Source organism: Miniopterus schreibersii (assembly GCF_964146895.1).
Source record: "Miniopterus schreibersii genome assembly, chromosome: 3".
NCBI lineage: Eukaryota > Metazoa > Chordata > Mammalia > Chiroptera > Miniopteridae > Miniopterus > Miniopterus schreibersii.
This window is the reverse complement of record NC_138103.1, coordinates 103956482-103974030: the sequence shown is the minus strand read 5'-3', so window position 1 is coordinate 103974030 and position 17549 is coordinate 103956482. Positions and strand designations below refer to the sequence as shown.

The window sequence follows — 17549 nt, the reverse complement described above, 5'->3', positions numbered from 1 at the left end:
GATGAGTCAGAGTAACGTGTTGGGAGGAGAGCGCCTCCTACAGTTTTGGGTTTTGGTCTTGATTTTCCCTGTTCTCTTATTTTCTTTGCGGCCCCCCTCCATGCACACACTCTCATGCTTTGACATCGCTGACGTCGAAGCACCTCCCTGGGCTTTGTTTGTGGTGGCCGCTGGGTTCTAAACATAGAAATGAGAACATGATGAACCATGATGTGTATGTCCTACCTGTAATACCCAGAGAGCTCCTGCTTGTTGTTGTTTTGTTTTGTTTTTAATATATCTTTATTGATTTCAGAGAGAGGAAAGGAGAGGGGGGGAGAGATAGAAACATCAGTGATGAGAGAGTCATTGGTCGAGCCCGCAAGCCCGGCATGTGCCCTGACGGGGAATCGAACCCTGATCACCTGGATCCCAGGTCGATGCTCAACCACTGAGCCAGTGGGAACAGCATGACTCTCAGGTTTGGGAGAATATCTTTCTAATGAGCCCGGGTGGTTGAGACCTGCAGCTCCCTTCCCAGGCCAGGTTTCTCTTTAGAGACTAGACCAGTGGCTCACAAACATCAGTGGTTAATAGAACCACCGGAGAACTTGTTAAAACAGACTCTGGGCTTCGTCCCTGAGTGTTTGATTCAGAAGGTGTGGGATGGGGGCCTGAGAACTTGCGTCTGTAACAAGTTCTTAGCTGCTGCTGACCTCAGGACTGCACTTTGAGAACCACCTGGATGACGGGAACGCAGCCTTGTGAGACATCTGCCCCCTCAGGCTATGCAGCTGCTGGGTCCCTGGTGGGCAGGCTGCACACAGACAGCTGGTGTGTCTGTGATAGTACAGTATAGAAACTGTGGCACCTTTACGAGACTCACTCTTTTCTTTTTTCTGGCTTTTACTTCAGTTACATCTGTTTCAGCTAAACTGTATTCCTGAGCAGTTCCGAGTGGCTGGCTGACCTCTGGCTGCATGCGTCAGATACTCGACACTAAGTTACTTCTGTTTGCCTTACGCAGCTTTGTATCGTTTGTTAGATGTTTAATTGTAGTACATTTGGTCGAACGTACGAAATAATTTTCCTTTTTAAAAAATTTATTTCTGGTTTATTCTTCCAGTATTTAAACATTTTTAGAAAAATTATAGTTACTCTTTTCTCTTTTTTAACTGCAGCTCACATTAGGTGAGTAAACCTGGAGTTGGAGGGAGTGTCCAACAGTGAAAACCCACTCTGACTAGTCTGACAGCTGAGGTGCTAGTACCTGGTAGAACCTGCTCTGTCCATGGAGAGAATGGCTTCCTCTTTGTTCTCACTGTAGACGGTGCTGGCTGCGCCTGGGCCTCCCAAAAGGCTCCCCTGCTCAGGCTCTGCTGTGTTTCTCGTGCGTGTCAGCAACCAGACAGCCTCCCTCAGTTACAGAGCTCTGTGGATACCGCGTGTGGAATGAGGGAGACGATTTGAAGGGACATAGTTCTCAATATATTTAAAACTATGTGACTTCAAGGCACCTCTGTCCTCGTCCTGTGCTGAGTGTCGGTACCTGATACCAGGTTGTCACTGTGGCTGCTTCCTGACCCCTCACCACCCTGTCTCTTCCTGCCCCCAAGAGTCTCACACTTTAGCTTCATGGGAATCACAGGAGGATTTGTTAAAATACAAATTGCTGGGCCTGACCCCTGAGTTTGTGATTCAGTGTGTCTGGGCTGGGCCCAAGAATTCGTGTTCCTAAACAGTCCCAGATGGTCTGGCTGCTGATCTGAGAACTGCAGCGGCAGCTGGTCCATTGGGTTCCTGGATCCAGCTAGTGCTCACTGCTCCTCAGCTGCCTCCTGCACGCCCCCTGCTGGGGATCGAGCCCACAGCCTGGGCGTGTGTCCTGACTGGGAATCGAACTGGCGACCTCTTGGTTCATGGGTTGATGCTCAACCACTGAGCAACACTGGCCGTTTATATACTTCCTTCCCTCATGTTGCCGTGTGTGAGCTGTGACTCCTGCTCCTGGATGCCTCACTTGGTACAGGGATATCAGTGCCCAGTTTTAATACAAGTGCCAAACAGAAGCACATAATCTGGGGGGGAATCTAAGGCAAGACGTGTGCCCATGAAAATGCTAAACTATTGCTGTCTTAAATCCTTAGAATTTATTTTTTAAAGTGTAGTCCACTTCTGAATGTCCCAGACCCTGCCAGTGGGAAATCAGCATAAATCATGGTCACATAAGCTCACATGTAATGAAGTCAGGTCCCTCATGTGGGTCGCGGCGAGTCAGGAGCTACTTGAGAAAGGCCTGGAGGCTGTTCCAGTGACTCATCACCCGTCCTCAAAGTCTCACTATGGTGACACTGTGATCCGGACCTCAGACCCCCATTGCTCTTCAATGTCCCCCTCCTAACCCCCACCCCCCGACTTCCAAAGGGGAGGCAGGGAGCTGTGTGCACTGGGGAGCGGGGGTGAGGTCCAGGCTGTTGGGCCTGTGGGGAGAATGAACCTCTCTCTCTCTTCCAGGCTGTCCTTCTACTCAGGCCACTCCTCCTTCTCCATGTACTGCATGCTGTTCGTGGCGGTGAGTACAGTGCGTGCCGATGGCGGGTCTTGTGTTTGCTCCCTGCAGCCACATGAAGCCCACGTGCTTACCTGGGCCTGGCCTCCCGGGCAGCCACCTCCCACGCACTCGTCAGCTGAACTGTCACCTGGCCCCACTGCTATGCAGTGAAGTTGAATAGCAAGCGGACGTGTGTCTGCAAAGCTAGTTGCAGCCTCTGTAAAGTACTCTGTCCTTCATTCAGAGGCGCAGGCAGGTGACGGGGAGCCTCTCCTTTTGAAGGCTTTCCTGCCGGTGGTGGAGCCAGCAGGTCTGCAGCCTGGTGCTCGGCGTGCTGTGCCCTTCCTCTCAGATGCGTTTCCTGGAGCATGTACACAGCCTCTGACGTGCCAGCACCTCCCCGACCTGAAATACCAGGCCTGGTGACCGCTGCTGCTTAGCACCTACCCGCCAGCCCCAGGCGGAGCCCTGCCTCATGTGCTCCCCATGGGGGCCACTTCTTTCCTGGGGGCAGCGGGTAAGGAGTTGTTTTAATTGTGGGACCTGCAGGCAGCTGCTGCTGCTCCTCTTTGAGCAGGTTTTGTTTCCCACTTTCTGAAACATTTCCCAGACAGCTTTTAAGGGACTAGTAGGGCTTCAGCCTGGGAGGAGCCGGGTGCTGTTCAGGAGCCTGACTTCCTGCCAGTCCTGCTCCAGCCCTGTGTGCCCACCCTGAGGGCAGCAGGACAGGGGCACAGTCGAGACTTAGAGGAGCTGCGCCCAGAAAACCCGGGAGCATGGTGGAGGATCTACCGCAGGCCAGGCTTAGGGCCCACACACGGGTCTTCAAAGAACAACTTCGTTGACTTTCATTTTTTATCAGTTTGGTGGGGGGAGATCTTTACCCGGGTAGCTATGAATTTTGTGTGGATTTTTACATAGTTGTGCTTTGTGTAAATTTGCAGTTTCCCAGTTTCTCTCATTTGATCACGTCAGTGCTGTATGAGTTTAATGCTTAGATTAAAAACCCATGGTGTGTGCTACTGAGAGTAGGCTGCTGGGGTTAATTTGGTCTCATTTAGAGAGAATTTAAAGTCAGTTTTAGTAGAATCTTGCTTTTATTTGAAAAACCAAATTCCGAAAGTTAAGAGCATAAAATGCAAACCACAACTTTAAACCAGTACAGTAGAGCTAATTTTTGGCTTCAGCATTTCTGGGAATTGGGAGGTTTTCTTTTTTGGTTAGTGTAACTTTGTGAGGAAGGGGCAGGGTACCAACCAATTCAGTGGAAATTCAAGCTTCCTTGAAAACTCACATCAGGTGGTTCTGAAAACGTTCCACCGGGAGTGAGACGCACTCGCAGGTGCAACAGTAAATACCTTCCCAAAGCCGTGCCCATGGATCTCACTGGGAAAGTTCGCTCTTCCCAGACAGGCCACCGTGGGTTGTCTTTAAATAGGGCCTGAGGGCTGGGAGGAGGGGAGGGCCCAGCATCGGCTGAGCCATTAGCGTCCTGTCTGTGGCTGCCCTTTGGGCGTGTTGTAGGAGCCAGGCCTCACCAGGGCAGCCCTGTGACACTCGCCTGTGTGCGCATCTCTGAGTCCTGGAGGAGAAGCCTGGGACCTGAGGTTGCTACGACCTCCCTGTGCAGCACTGGGCTTTTGACTCTCTAGTAACCCCATGGAGGGGGTGGCTGCTGAGGTCTGGGGGCTGCTCTCTTTGGCCAATTCCTCGCACTCAACACTGGTTCTGATGGGTCAGGGGTGCCTGTGTGCAAGGAAGCTGGTGGCCGATGTGACTTGGACCCACTGTGTTTAAGGAACAGCCTCAGGCGTGTCCTGTTGCACAGCTTACAACTTTCTGCCTCTTTGCTCCCTTTTACACGTGGGCCAGTAGAGACGCTCACCCCGGCTGATCTGTGACATACGGACTAACGCGTGGAGGCCTCGGGCAGGCCTGCCCTGGGCGCCCGGAGCAGAGGGGCCCGGTTTGGGGTCTGAGCAGAGGGAGGACCACCTCAGGTGTAGTTTGAAAACTGGGTCAGTAGGAGCCATTTCAGTGTAGTTATGATGAAAATCACAGCTCAGGTGAGTGGGTGTGTCACAGACCAAGGCCTTTGTGGAGAAGAGCCGACCAGAGCAGCCATGTGCTGCGTCCAGCTCACTGTGTGGACAGAGCAGCTTCCATGCCAGCCCCTTGCTCCCCGCTCGCATGTTCCTGGGCAGCACCTCACCCCTGCCCCCCAAAGTCCTTAACCCGTAGGCTCAGTCCAGATTTGGGTAGAGATGGTTGGTCACTGGGACTGAGGATAGTGTGATGCTCCCTGTCAAGAACGTCTGACGCCCAGAAATTACCTTTTGGTGAGATTTGCTAAGAGCAGCTCAGGAAAGGATCCGACTCCTCGCCGTCCTCAGGGCTGCGCTGGGCAGCGGCAGGCGGCAGGGAGAGCAGCAGCCTCGGGCTGCTAGTGGCAGAGCTGGAGAGGGTGTGGGTGCTGAGACCTCTGCTGGGCAAGGACTGAACTACAGCCTGTTAATTAGGTGACTGCATTTCCTTCGTCTATTTAGGTAAATAATTGGAGGCCGGTGGAGCTCCCTGCATGTAAATTGTTTGAGTGCATTAAGCAGACTTAGTCCCTAGACAGGCCGGGCAGGAAGCCCAGGTTTATCCCAAGACTGGAACTGATGGCAACACTGGCCGTGGAGTGAGCACCGTGACAGACTGCACGGGGGCAGCTGCCACGAAATGCTAACGTCACCAACAAAGGGACCTTTGCCTTGTGTAGAACTTGGAAGGTGATCTGCCCTCGTAGGTGATCAGTTCTAAACAGAAGTTACTGGGGCAGTCGTTTCTGGTTTCGCTTAAAGGGTTAACTCTTAGGATGCCTGCCTGAAGCCCTGTCCATGTACAGTGAGTGTTTAATGATTACTGATATTTAAGGACTATGAATCATTTTAAACACACCGGCCCTTCAGAGGTGTGATCCTTAACATGGAAGTTTCCGCGGTGTGTTCACTCTCTTCATTCTCTCTGTAGCTTTATCTTCAGGCCAGGATGAGGGCCGACTGGGCGAGGCTCCTGCGGCCCACGCTGCAGTTCGGCCTCGTGGCCACGTCCATTTACGTGGGCCTTTCTCGTGTCTCTGACTACAAGCATCACTGGAGCGACGTGCTGACAGGCCTTATCCAGGGAGCTGTGGTCGCAGTGCTGGTGGTAAGTACACTGGGCAGAGCCCACACCTGGGTGCTGATGGACACTTGGATACGTAGGTAGAAAAACGTCCCCTCGAGGAAACCGCAGGGGCCGAGAATGAGGCCTGTCCTGGGTTCCAGGTCAGAGCCCAGGGCAGCCAAGTCACGTCAGGGCAGACGGCTGATGGACACCAGGTTACTCTCCACGGAAGTGACCAAAAGCCCACCACGTGTTTTCATGGTGAAAGGCTCTGGCTACAAGCTGTTTCCTTTTTGGTAATGAACTGACTTTAAGTGCCAGCAGCATGGGGCTGTTTGCCCAGAACATAAAAAGTGCCTCTCAATTTGGAAGTCCCCCTAACAAACATTCCTGTTAGCCACTGATTTTTGTGCCCTCGGTCTGCACCCATGACACGCCCTTTTATTTAGTGTTGCAAACTGCTGACCGTAACTAATCTTCCTACAGGTCGTGTACGTATCCGATTTCTTCAAGGAGAAAAATTCTCCTTTTAAAGAAAGGAAGGAGGAGGATTCTCACACGACTCTGCACGAAACGCCCACAGCGGGGAACCACTTGCGGAGCAACCACCAGCCATGAGGGCCGAGTGCCCAGGTGGAGCCGGCAGCTTCCCGAGGGAGGAGGTGCCACCTGAGGGCATGGGTGGTCTCGGTCGGGTGCACTGCTCTGAGGACTCTGCTGCTATCCCGACGCTCACTTTACCTGTGTGTATATACTCACGTAACAACAGCTGTCTAATGGCTCCGAGTTCATGAAAAAGTTCAAGCCTTTCACTAAAACAATGCCTCACCTGTACATTTTTATTAAAATGTAATGCTTATGTACACATGCGTATGTAATATGCTTGATTTAAATAGAACACGGGTTACACGTTTGAGGACGACTGTTGTGAGATGGGCGAACCAAGCGACACTCGTGAGCATCTGTGGTCAGGCGGGAGGCGGGCAGGCGCGCCCCCGTTCCTGTAGCTCCTCACTACAGGTACAGGCTGGCAGCAAACACAATGTCTCTCTTGATTTTGGTGATTCCTGAGAGATAAGAAAACACGGCTCAGTGTAAACCTGGACGACCATAAAGAACGTAGCTCCCTCTCCTGGGGAGGTCGAGGCAGCACGAACTCCAGGATAAGTCAGTGAGACAGCAGCCTGCACAGCACCAACCTCGCTGGTCTGAGCAATACGGGAGCGTTCACACCACCTGGGGGGGCAGCTTGGAAACCAGACCCCTGGTCTGATGCCTCAACTCCAATGTACCTGTGCATGTGTGTGCATGCGTGTGTGTGTGTGGTGAGGGGGGTGTAGGGATGTCTAAAAATATATATTTTTAAATTATTTGGGGAAGGATTAAACTGTCAAATGAGATGACCCAAAGGCATGCATTTTCAACCTGAAGACACTGCATTTTCAATTACTGTGTGAAATTCTTTCTGGACCGAGGCAGGACAATGGTAGATTTTATTATTTACAAAGCTCCTCTAACTAGACTTGAACCCGGCGTGATGAGACAGGTCTGCCTCCCTCCGTGCACAACATAAGCCAGTGTCTGCAGACAGCTCAGGACACGAGTTGGTGGCAGAAGTCGCTGGAGTCTTGGATGTTTGGGCTCGGTCCACGTGTGGCCACTTACAAGCCTCTCTGCCCCGTCACCACCACCTGGCTCTAGCCATCCTGGGACCTGGACTTCCTGCCACCTTCTACTCTACAGACGCCCGTGAAGAGCAGCAAGGACTGCCTGGTGGGACCTGCCATCATCTTCAAGGAAGCCGAGGGCCGGGCCACACGGTCATTTCTCTCCCTCCATCCCCTGCTCTTCTCCTCGCCCACTGGGCTCCAGCACACAGGCCTCTGCCGTCACGTGTGCCAAGCACAGGTGAAGGGCCTAACAGTTGCCTGAGCAGGCGCCTGCGCTGTCTCACCCATCCCCCAATCCACAAGGTCTCTGTTTTTCCTGTTTTTCTGGACCTGCTTATGGTCTGTCTCCTGTGCTGGAACATGAGCTCCAACAGGCAGGAGTGTGTCCCCAGTGGTGGCACACAGGAGGTGCAGCGTACATAACATGATCTTAAAAACTTGCCCCAGACACTGAAGTTTTACTTAAATGCCACTAGAGGGCCCTCAGGGCCACCCAGTGGAGACCAGATGACTGTGCTGCCCGACTGACTGAGCAGACTGGACGGGAGGGACACTGACCTTCCGCAAACTTGTTCTCTAGCTCCGTGTTCCCAATGGCCTTCGCCGCCTGGCACATCTGTCGGAGCAGCTCTTCCAGGCGCCTCATGCAGCGAATGATGCTGCCTGGACAGAGAGGGAACATGGCTGGTAAGATGGGGAGAGACAGGACGGCTGGGACAGACGATGGGCTAACGGGACGTCTGGCACTGCCGAGCAGCAGGTGACAGCTACACAGGTGCCGGGCTGCCTGTGAATCCAGGTGCGAGGAAGGGAGCAGAGATGGAGGTCCCTTCCCATCCTTACTAATGGCAGTCGTGGGTTTAGCATCAAGGGTTAACCCTGCTCCTAGAGCTCAGGGAACGCAGGCCTGGGCGCAGGCCAGCGACAGCACAACCTGGGTCTACGGGAATCAAGGGCTGTGGGCAGGGGCGGGGACATGAGAAACGCCTGACAGACTGCAGCCGTGAGGATCCCCAGGAGGCACCGGGACAGCACCCTGTGGGAATGCAGCGGGTTTTCAAGCAGGGGTGATGGGGTCCAGCCTCATTTGAGAGGTGCAACTGTTCCTCCTCGACGCATCGGGGCTTCCTCACAGCGTCCTCAAGGGGATGAGCAGCCTCTGCCCACTGGCTTGACCCTGAGGCAAGTGCTTTTGTCAAAGCTGCTGCTGTGAGCAGTCACTGTGAGACGTGAGCACGGCGGCCTGGCTCCTCTCTAAGAGCCACCCGCCTGACGGAAGACTCGGGACTTCATGAACATCCGTCCTCTGACAGGCTGCTGTGGACTCGGCTGGAACCGGACAGTCCAACACGGATCCAGGTCCTGTGACGCACCCACTGCGCCCTGCCCATCACCTTCAGCAGAGAGGTAACTCATCGAGCAGAAGGGCATCTGAGCTGACACAGCCGCCTCCCTGATGGCCAGCACAAAGCAGCCAGTGCCGGTGCCAGTGCCAGCAGAGTCCTCCTGCAGGACATCGGGACCCAAGGAAACACTGCACAGGGCTGGGCCAGAGCAAGGAGACAAGGATGTCGTTTCGGGATGAGATGGGTCACAGAGACGACTCCCAGTACGAGGTCACCTCGACAGACAGGACAGTGCATCTCTAGGAAGAGGGTGCTCACCTACTTACGACCGGGTTTGAAGGCGTGAGCGGAGGCACCAGGAGTGAGGGGAGAGACGAGATGGAGACCTGGGTTCTAGTCTGGATCCTGCCGCTCAGTATTTCAGCAACCCAGGCCCCTGCTCTCTCCGACTTCCCTTTCTCATTTGTAAGATAATTACAATCGAACTCGGAGCCCGTGCCTTTTTGCCCTCCCTACTCTCCTTCCGTGGTTCTTGGAGAAAACCTACAGCCCTCCATCCCCGCCGACTTCCCCAACACAACTGTCAGTTATTCAGCTCCCAGCAGACAAGGTGACCAGAGGAGTCAGTCACAAAAATGGCAGCCGGAACAGAGACACAAATGACATGAAATCCAACCAACCAAGCACCAGGGTCGAGGGTGGCACCTCCCTCCTGCTGCCCACACAATCTCCGTATAACCAGAGGGCTTTCTTGTGTCACAGGAGAGCCAGGTAACTGGCGATGACGGTGACTCTTGGGCAGAGTGTGTTCTGAGAAAAGGGTGGCAGCCAACATTGTGTGCACCTATTGTGGCGGGTCTGCAGGCGGCAGTTTAGGTAGATTCTCTCGCTTGACTTTACTCCAGGAGACAAGCCCTGCTCTTACCCTCACTGGACAAAGAGGGAAGGAGAAAAGTTACACCCTAACCTGACCACAGAAACAACTGGCAGACACTCAGTTTTCTACAATGTACTGTTCTATAGATGTCAATTTATAATTAAACTCAGTGTACATGTTTAAAATGACTGTGAAAAAAATGTATTTTGTGGTTTTTAGGCCTCAGGAGCACACACTCTGTAGAGATCATCATTGCCAGGCAATGCCCAAGGAGCTCTGTTAATGGGCTTCAAGATGTAGGAGGTAGTAAAAACTGGCGAGGAGGTCCCAGCAGTCAGACGGTCTATTCTGTGAACCTGGCAATCAGGTGGTCACTGGTGACTCATGTGATTTCACGGGAGCAGGAACGAAAGGCATGGCACTGAGGATGGTCCTTTCTCCACGACTCTGGTCATTGTACACAGATGGCCTCTGTGTCATCACTGAGAACCTCAGTGTGTTCCAAAGTTCATCCCATTTTAGCACCATCAGCAGCCCCTTCCTTTTTCTAGCTGAGCACCGTCCCACTGAATGGACGTTCCACAGTTTAACTATTCATCCCCGATGGACATTTGGGTGCACGTGCCTGAAGGGCAATTCTGCAGACATGAGGCTCATCTGTTCTTGAACAAACACTCTCACCGAGGATGGAAAGCAACATGTCCCTCTGAGCAGCATTTCTCCCTCCTGCTTCCCAGCACCCCCCCCAGTGGCTCCCACAGGTCACGTGCTGGCTCCAACTCAACACTCCCTCCTGCATGAGTTCAGTGGGTCTGACCTGAGGTTAGCCCCACAAATGTATTTTCCTGCAAGCACTTAACACAAGGCACCAGCCTCGGCCGAGCCCTTTCTGGAGGGCAGAGGCTCGCTGTTCACACTGTGCCCAGGGTCTCAGTAATTCACCAAATGAGTATCAGGTACTTATTCCTAAGTCATTTAGTACTGACTGTGCCTAAGTTTAAACAGAAATGATCTGTATTAATAAACTACTACTCTATACTTTTTAGGGAAAGTATTCCTAAGAACAAGTCCACTGGAAAATCCCTAATCACCTGGGTGTGCCCGGCCTAGGGTGAAACCATGCAGGATGCAAGGCGTCCGAGAACAGTGTGGTGGGCAGAGGGTGGGAACGTGCTCTCTAGTCGCTCAGAAAACCCACCTCGAGCAAGACAGTAAACAGTTTCGAGTAACGATTGTCCCAGGAGCTTTCCCGATGACGTGGGTGCAAAGCAAGCCCTTTGTGTGGGGTGAGGGGTACAGTAGTGGTTTTTGTAGACAGCAATAAACAGTAATGGCTGCTGTCCAGGTTGCAATGGATCCGCTGACAAGCCACAGGCTCTAGCAGCACAAATACTTCTTAAGTTGCCTTCAAATCCAGTTCGATGGAAATAGGAAACAACTACATTCTACCAGTTTTTTCAGGGTTATAACCGAAGAAATATTTATGTGACGTCTTTAAAATTCCTCAAATGAATCCCAGTTTACGACACCCCACACATGGTGTTCAACATCATGATGTTAACTAGTCCTAGCTAATGCTCGAAAAATACTTAACTACCTCTGAGCTCAGGACATGAAACCATCAGACCCTTTTCACATAAGAAAATAAGGATCTAATGTCTAAGCGCAGCACATTAAAAGCCCCAACACGGCCACTTCCCGCCTGTGAAAATACACGCTGTCCTGTGGGCTGGGGCTCTGATCACCGTGCTCTCCAATCACAAAGACGTACAATTACGAGGGGAGGAGCGAAGGGCTATTCTGCAATGGAGAACCATGGCAAAAAGGGGGACACAGTACATTGAAAAAAGGAAATACTACCCTAAGTAACTCAAGGTTGTCAGCATTTTTTTGCTGTTTAATCACTCAGTTTAAGAGTTGATATACAGCCTACTCCAACTTCAGGAAAACTTCAGTTGAACAGTGGCACCCAGACCAGAAAACAGGAAAGCTGTCCTCATGTTAGACCAGATTTCAAACTTCTAGATTTCTCAAGCAAACTGTGATGCAGAAACAGCCTCAAGGACTTCAGGAAAGCGAGCGTCCTGTGGAAAAGGCCAGCTCAGCTCACAGGTGGGAGAGCTGCAAACTATCTTCAATCTGAGCAGTTTCAGATTTACCTTCCGGACTGTGATAACTTCCCCATTTATGTATAAGGAACACACACAATCCACAAAAACAACTTCACAGGCCTCTAGATCCCAGGTCTGCTGCCCCTTGATTTTTCTTAAAACAAAACTCTCCCTCATGAACCACTATTGTCACTGTTTGACTTCTTGGAAAAGCATGTTTTATATAAACAGGAGCTGTTACACTACCAGATTTGGAATGACTAAGACACGAAGGCATCAGTTTCCTTGTCTTAACCTGAAGCAGGCGATGGACTCCGCACCTCGGACACGCACAGGCTGCCACACGCCTGCCATGCTTCCCTCCTCTCGCCCCCTCAGATGCAGCCCCCACCATGAATCGCACTGCAGGCCTCCCCACCCTTCCTACAAGCTCTCACTTCCAGTGGACAGCGATGGTACAGACAGGTTTAGATTTAAGAAGTCCCTAGAGGATCCCAGGCTCCAGAACAAGGTTACTATGGTGCTGTGTGACTTGTAGTGAGTGATGGAGGCCAGGTTCACGTGCAGTGCCATCCCGTAGGACACCTCCACGACCTTGGTCTAGTCACTTTCTAAAACCTCAATGTCCTGTGCAAAGTGGAAACAGCAAGCCCCTCCCCCAAGCTGCTTTGGTGACTGGATCTAAATTATCTCAGGTGCTACTGGCACAGGGCCTGACAAGCAGTGGATAAGCAATGACTGTCCCAGTCACAGGGGACAGCACTCAGAGGAAGATTCGGGGACCGTGTTACTAACCAGCCATTTAATGAAGGCTTGGAAGTAAACCTCAGGGAAGAGAGTCACACGACACACCGTGTGACACAACAGTAACACGGCAACTGACACTTGAAATCTGTGGGCTCATTTCAATGTTAATGCACCGGAGCAAAGCTCATTGTTAAAAGTTTTAATATTCTGTTGCAGATGGTTAACCAACAAATCATAAAAATCATTCATAGATAAATGTCATCTACAGGGGTTGGCAAAAGTAGGGTTACAGCTGTGAGCACACGAAACCATTTTTGCATTAATATTGTATTTTCCGTATGGATTAACTGTAAACCTACTTTCGCCAACCCCTGTATTAGTCTTTTAATAATCAGTTAGAAAGCATATAATATTCATCAATCTTGTTTATCTTTTCAAAGACCCAGCTCTTAGTTTCACTGATCTTTTGTATTGTTTTTTTAGTCTCGATGTCATTTATTGCTGCTCTAATCTTTATTATTTCCTTCCTTCTACGCACTCTGGGCTTTTTTTGTTGTTTTCTTTCTTGATCTCTTTGGTAACCCATCATTGTTTAAAAACATGCTTTTCAGCCTCCATGTGTTTGAATGTGTTTTAGTGTTTTTATTGTAGTTGATTTCTAATTTCATGCCACTGTGGTCCAAGAAGATGCTTGATATGATTTCTATCTTCTTGAACTTATAGAGACTTGTTTTGTGTCCTAACATGTGGTCTAACTTTGAGACTGATGAACCTTTAGCCAGACTCATCAAGAAACAAGGAGAGAGGACCCAAATAAACAAAATCAGAAACGAAAGAGGTGAAGTAGCAACTGACCCAACAGAAATACAAAGGACCGTAAGAAAATACTATGAACAACCATATGCGACCCAGCTGGAAAACCTGGATGAAATGGATAAATTCTTAGAAAAAGACAACTTTCCAAAACTCCATCAGGAAGAGTCAGAAAGTCTAAACAGGCCGATAACTGCGATGAAGTTGAAGCAGTAATCAAAGGTCTCCCAGCACACAAAATCTCTGGCCCGGACGGCTTCACAGGGGAGTTTTACCAGACATTCAAAGAATTAACACCTATCCTCCTCAAACTATTCCAAAAAATCCAAGAGGAAGGAACACTTCCATGCTCTTTTTACGAGGCCAGCATTAGCCTAATTCCAAAGCCAGATAAAGACACTACAAAGAAAGAGAATTACAGGCCAATATCCCTGATGCACACAGCGGCTAAAATCCTCAACAAAATACTAGCAAATAGGATCTAGCAGTACATTTAAAAGCATATAATACTAAGTGTACTAAAAATAAAATCTTTCTCCAAATAGCTATAAATAGTACAATATTTTAAATATTCTTATAATGATCTGTATGAAGTCCAAGCTCATTTATTTTCATTTTTAAGACAGTTCAATGTAAGTGTCTAATATGTAAGTATAATTCCGCACAATGAACATCTACCTAAGCCACTCTGCCTGCAACAAACACAACCCTTACAAGCCTGGTCGCCTGCACTGTGCTTACTCTCTTGCTTCCTGTAATTCACTTATAATAATTACTCCTTATATATTCCCTTTGCTTTATTTTCTTATTTAAAGCTTCTCTTCAGCTGAGCAGCACTTATGTTTCAGTCTCTTAAGAGCCTGCTCATGAGTCTGATTCTCACAGGATTAACAGTCTGACAGAAGCAACGCCTGTTATGTAACACGCGCAGGGACAGCATTTTCATCCGCCGTTTGTCAAGGGAATCACACAGCAAGCCATTAAGTTATTAGCGCGAGAACAAACACAGAAAGTAAATGCAAACATGACTTACCAGGTTGTCTGTTTGTCCTGATGGCAGAGACTCCGCACAGGATTGCAAACAACTAGAACAGTTTCCTAAGGAATCTATGACGAGCGGACCACACTTATGACATAACACAGAGGGTTTGTGTAGAATGTTTGTGATCTACACAGGCAGTGGATTCCGGGGGGGGCGAATAGCCCTTAAGCAGTAAGCCCTCAGGACGATGAGGTTCTGACCCTCATCAAATACATCTAGGCCTCAGCTGTGTTTCAGCTCCAGGCCCAGGAAAGCAATAAAACCAGGAAAGCAGCAAAACCAAAAAAGCAGTGAAACCAGACAACTGACACCCCAGCTGCCCTCAGGACCAGCTGCACTGACTAATGAATGACCCCTTGCCCTGGTACTGACCAATCAGGAGAGACAACGACCCTAAAGGACACACCTGGAAAACTGATGGATATTCTATTCAGATCCTGCCCTGGGACCACCCCTAAAATCCTCATCTTTAAGCCTTTAGGAGAGAGGACCCAGGCCCTCTGGGGTCTTCCTCCCCTCTCCCTTACCTTTTCCCTTCTCTCCGCTAAGCTCCAAGGGCCCTTCTTTTGCTGTAACTTATTACCTGAGCCCATTCCTTCTACCACTCACTTCTACCTCTGTGACTTTCTAAAAAAAACTTTTTCTTATTAAAAACAAACAAACGTCACCCTAGGTACATATGTACCTGCATCAGGAAGGAGTGTATGTAACACAGAACTGAAGCATACCTTCGAAGACATCTGTCATTTTGCAGATGTGGGCAAAGGTTGCCCCAGTTGCCCAGGTGTGCACGACGTCCATGAGGTGGGGCTTGAACGAGCTGAGGTAAGTTTCCTCGTCGATTTCCAACTTGGCTTCTGCTGAAACTTTTGCAATTCGTTTAGCACATTCCTTTGAAGATAAAAGACATACTTAAAATTTACTCACGATCTCCCACATCCCCTTCTCTTTATCTGCAGAATCCAGCGCCCCACCGGGCCCCTCCCTTCCTAGGTAAGAGGCCTGCACTGTGGATGTCCCACTTCTAAGCAGCCGGTGCCCTTTCTGCTGCTAAGTGAACAAATAGTACAGTTTCCCACTACACTGAAGTGACTAAGAAAAATATACCAAGATCATGATTTTCACCAACTTCTACCTTTTCTACAAAAACAGAAATTCCTGGAGCATTTGAGATTTTTGGCTCAAATAAACTTTTATAAAAATCCCCAAAATCAGCCTGGCCGGGCGTGGCTCAGGGGTTGAGCATCAACCTAGGATCCAGGCGATCGGGGTTCGATTCCTGGTCAGGGCACATGCCTGGGGTTGCGGGCCTGATCCCCAGTTGGGGGCATGCAGGGGGCAGCCGATCAGTGACTCTCTCATCATTGATGTTTCTGTCTCTCTCCCTTCCTCCCTCTCCTTTCCTCTCTCTGAAATCAATAAAAATATATTTAAAAAAAGGAAAAAAAATTCCAAAAAACAAAAATAAACAAAAAACACCAAAACCCAGAAACTTATTAAATTATTCAAGAGTAGCATTTAACCAATCTCTGTTTCATTAACAAAACAAAAACAGTAATAAAACAGATTTAGAGAAACATAAATCCTACAGCAAAATAATGCTTTCCCCCCAACAGTGCTTCAGAAAATGTAAATCTGAATTTTCTCCTCCCATAATGAGAAATTTAGGTTCACTCTTTTCTCCTTGGTAATAAAAGGTCAAAACCACCTACAGCTACAGAGATTCCCATGGCTCTGGAAGTTTAACTTTCTGAGTAACAGTGAGGATGGCTAACTGCTCCACTGAGGGGCCTTTTCCTATGAATCCCTTTTCATTCCTCTCGTGCAATGTCTTCAAGTTCATCTTCCCTATCTGTGTAATATCGAAAAGGTAGACAAAAATCAATTCACCCTACGAAAACAGACACAAATTCATTACCATAAGCTACTGTGACTTTGAGAAGCCAGAGATAAATAATTCCTTAGGATAAAAGAGATTTTAAAACCTTGTTGTAAACTAGAATGGAAAATAAACAAAAAGATCGGCTAAGTCCCAGTCCATCAAGACACCATTTGCAATCAGAGGAAAACAGAGCAGGTACCGAGCTGCTGGTGCAGCCCATTGACATAATGTGATGCCAGCCTGCCCTCCCAGCAGCTCATGCCATGAATTCTACTGCTGAGAAAGACTGTTTAATTATTAAGAACCACAGTGACGCTATGACATGCTACAAATAGCATTAAGTGATGTGACGAACATCAAGTGACATCTTTAACCCCAAAGGAAGCTGTCTCTGTTGAATGATAAATACTATTAGAATGACAAAATTGTCTATTTTACAATATGTTATTCATAAAATAGGAAGTTCAGAAAAAATCTTACCTGCATCTGACGAAGTGGTCCTGCTAACTGCTCTGTTAACTTGGGCATCTCACTAGACTGTAGAGGAAAAGGAAGGTCTGATGTGAAAACCCAAAACAAAACAAGCAAAGCTCTATGACACCCATTAATATCACACTGTGGACCTTGGGCCTTAGCATTTATTTTCTAATCAACTCTCGGTGTATGAAAGCAAATGAGCACTCCTCCCTCCTAAACCATAACCCTCTCTCTCTGCGAGGACACCCACTGCCGCACGTACAGAGAGCTCAACGCTCAACTTGTAACCACAGATGGAATAGAGGGAGGGCAAATACTGTGAACACGCACAGCAGTTTAGTTACATCAAACTTATTATGAACTGTTTTATCACAGTTTGATTTTGAAACAGTTTTGGCTTCTAGGCAACTCAATCTGTGGAAACTGAAAATTTGGGATAAAAAACATTAAAAACATGTCCTCAATTTTCACTTTACCGGATATTTCTAGCTCTCTAACAAAGTGTAAGAGAGTTAAAATTTTATCTGAGTTTGTGTTAACACTGCCTTTCCACTAGTGAAAAGTCTGTCAACCTCTCATTTACAAAAACCAGAGTTTTGGGTTTATTACTAACTACTCAAATGAACTTGGACAAGCTGCTCAAATTCTGTGTTGGTTTCTTACCCTGTCAGAGAGAAAAGGTCAGGTCCTGGAACCTACAGGCTTGTGATCAGAATAAAGATATTATTTGTGAAAAGATTTTGACAAAGATAGACTTACTATATAAAAACAAAATTACTACAAGAATGTGATAAAGGACTTAAAAAAATAACAGGTAAATTTTTAAAACAGCAATTATAGGTTAGTTGCAATTTTAAGCAGCAGTATTTACAAAGCCTTGGTTTTGATTTGATTCATGCGTGCG

General features: G+C 48.7%; 2 protein-coding genes across 7 annotated transcripts in view; one reads left to right on the top strand and one right to left on the bottom strand.

Annotated features, from left to right (window-relative positions):
* PLPP1 (phospholipid phosphatase 1) overlaps positions 1–6543 on the top strand; it is a 50360-nt gene extending 43817 nt beyond the window's left edge. For all 5 annotated transcript variants that reach the window (XM_081132893.1, XM_081132894.1, XM_081132896.1 and 2 more), the window contains 3 exons: positions 2494–2551; positions 5546–5722; positions 6167–6543. In XM_081132893.1, coding sequence (XP_080989019.1) covers positions 2494–2551; positions 5546–5722; positions 6167–6298 — 367 coding nt within the window. In that variant the 3' untranslated portion in view covers positions 6299–6543. The remainder of the gene's footprint in view (positions 1–2493; positions 2552–5545; positions 5723–6166) is intronic.
* Positions 6499–17549, bottom strand: part of MTREX (Mtr4 exosome RNA helicase) — a 55743-nt gene continuing 44692 nt past the window's right edge. Inside the window, exons 24-27 of one of the 2 annotated variants that reach the window (XM_081132892.1) lie at positions 16649–16705; positions 15015–15177; positions 7909–8013; positions 6499–6747 (exon numbers count right to left, since the gene is read on the bottom strand). In XM_081132892.1, coding sequence (XP_080989018.1) covers positions 6695–6747; positions 7909–8013; positions 15015–15177; positions 16649–16705 — 378 coding nt within the window. In that variant the 3' untranslated portion in view covers positions 6499–6694. Of the gene's footprint in view, positions 6748–7908; positions 8014–15014; positions 15178–16648; positions 16706–17308; positions 17348–17549 lie in introns of those variants that run through there. The other variant, XM_081132891.1, reaches the window with a different exon arrangement.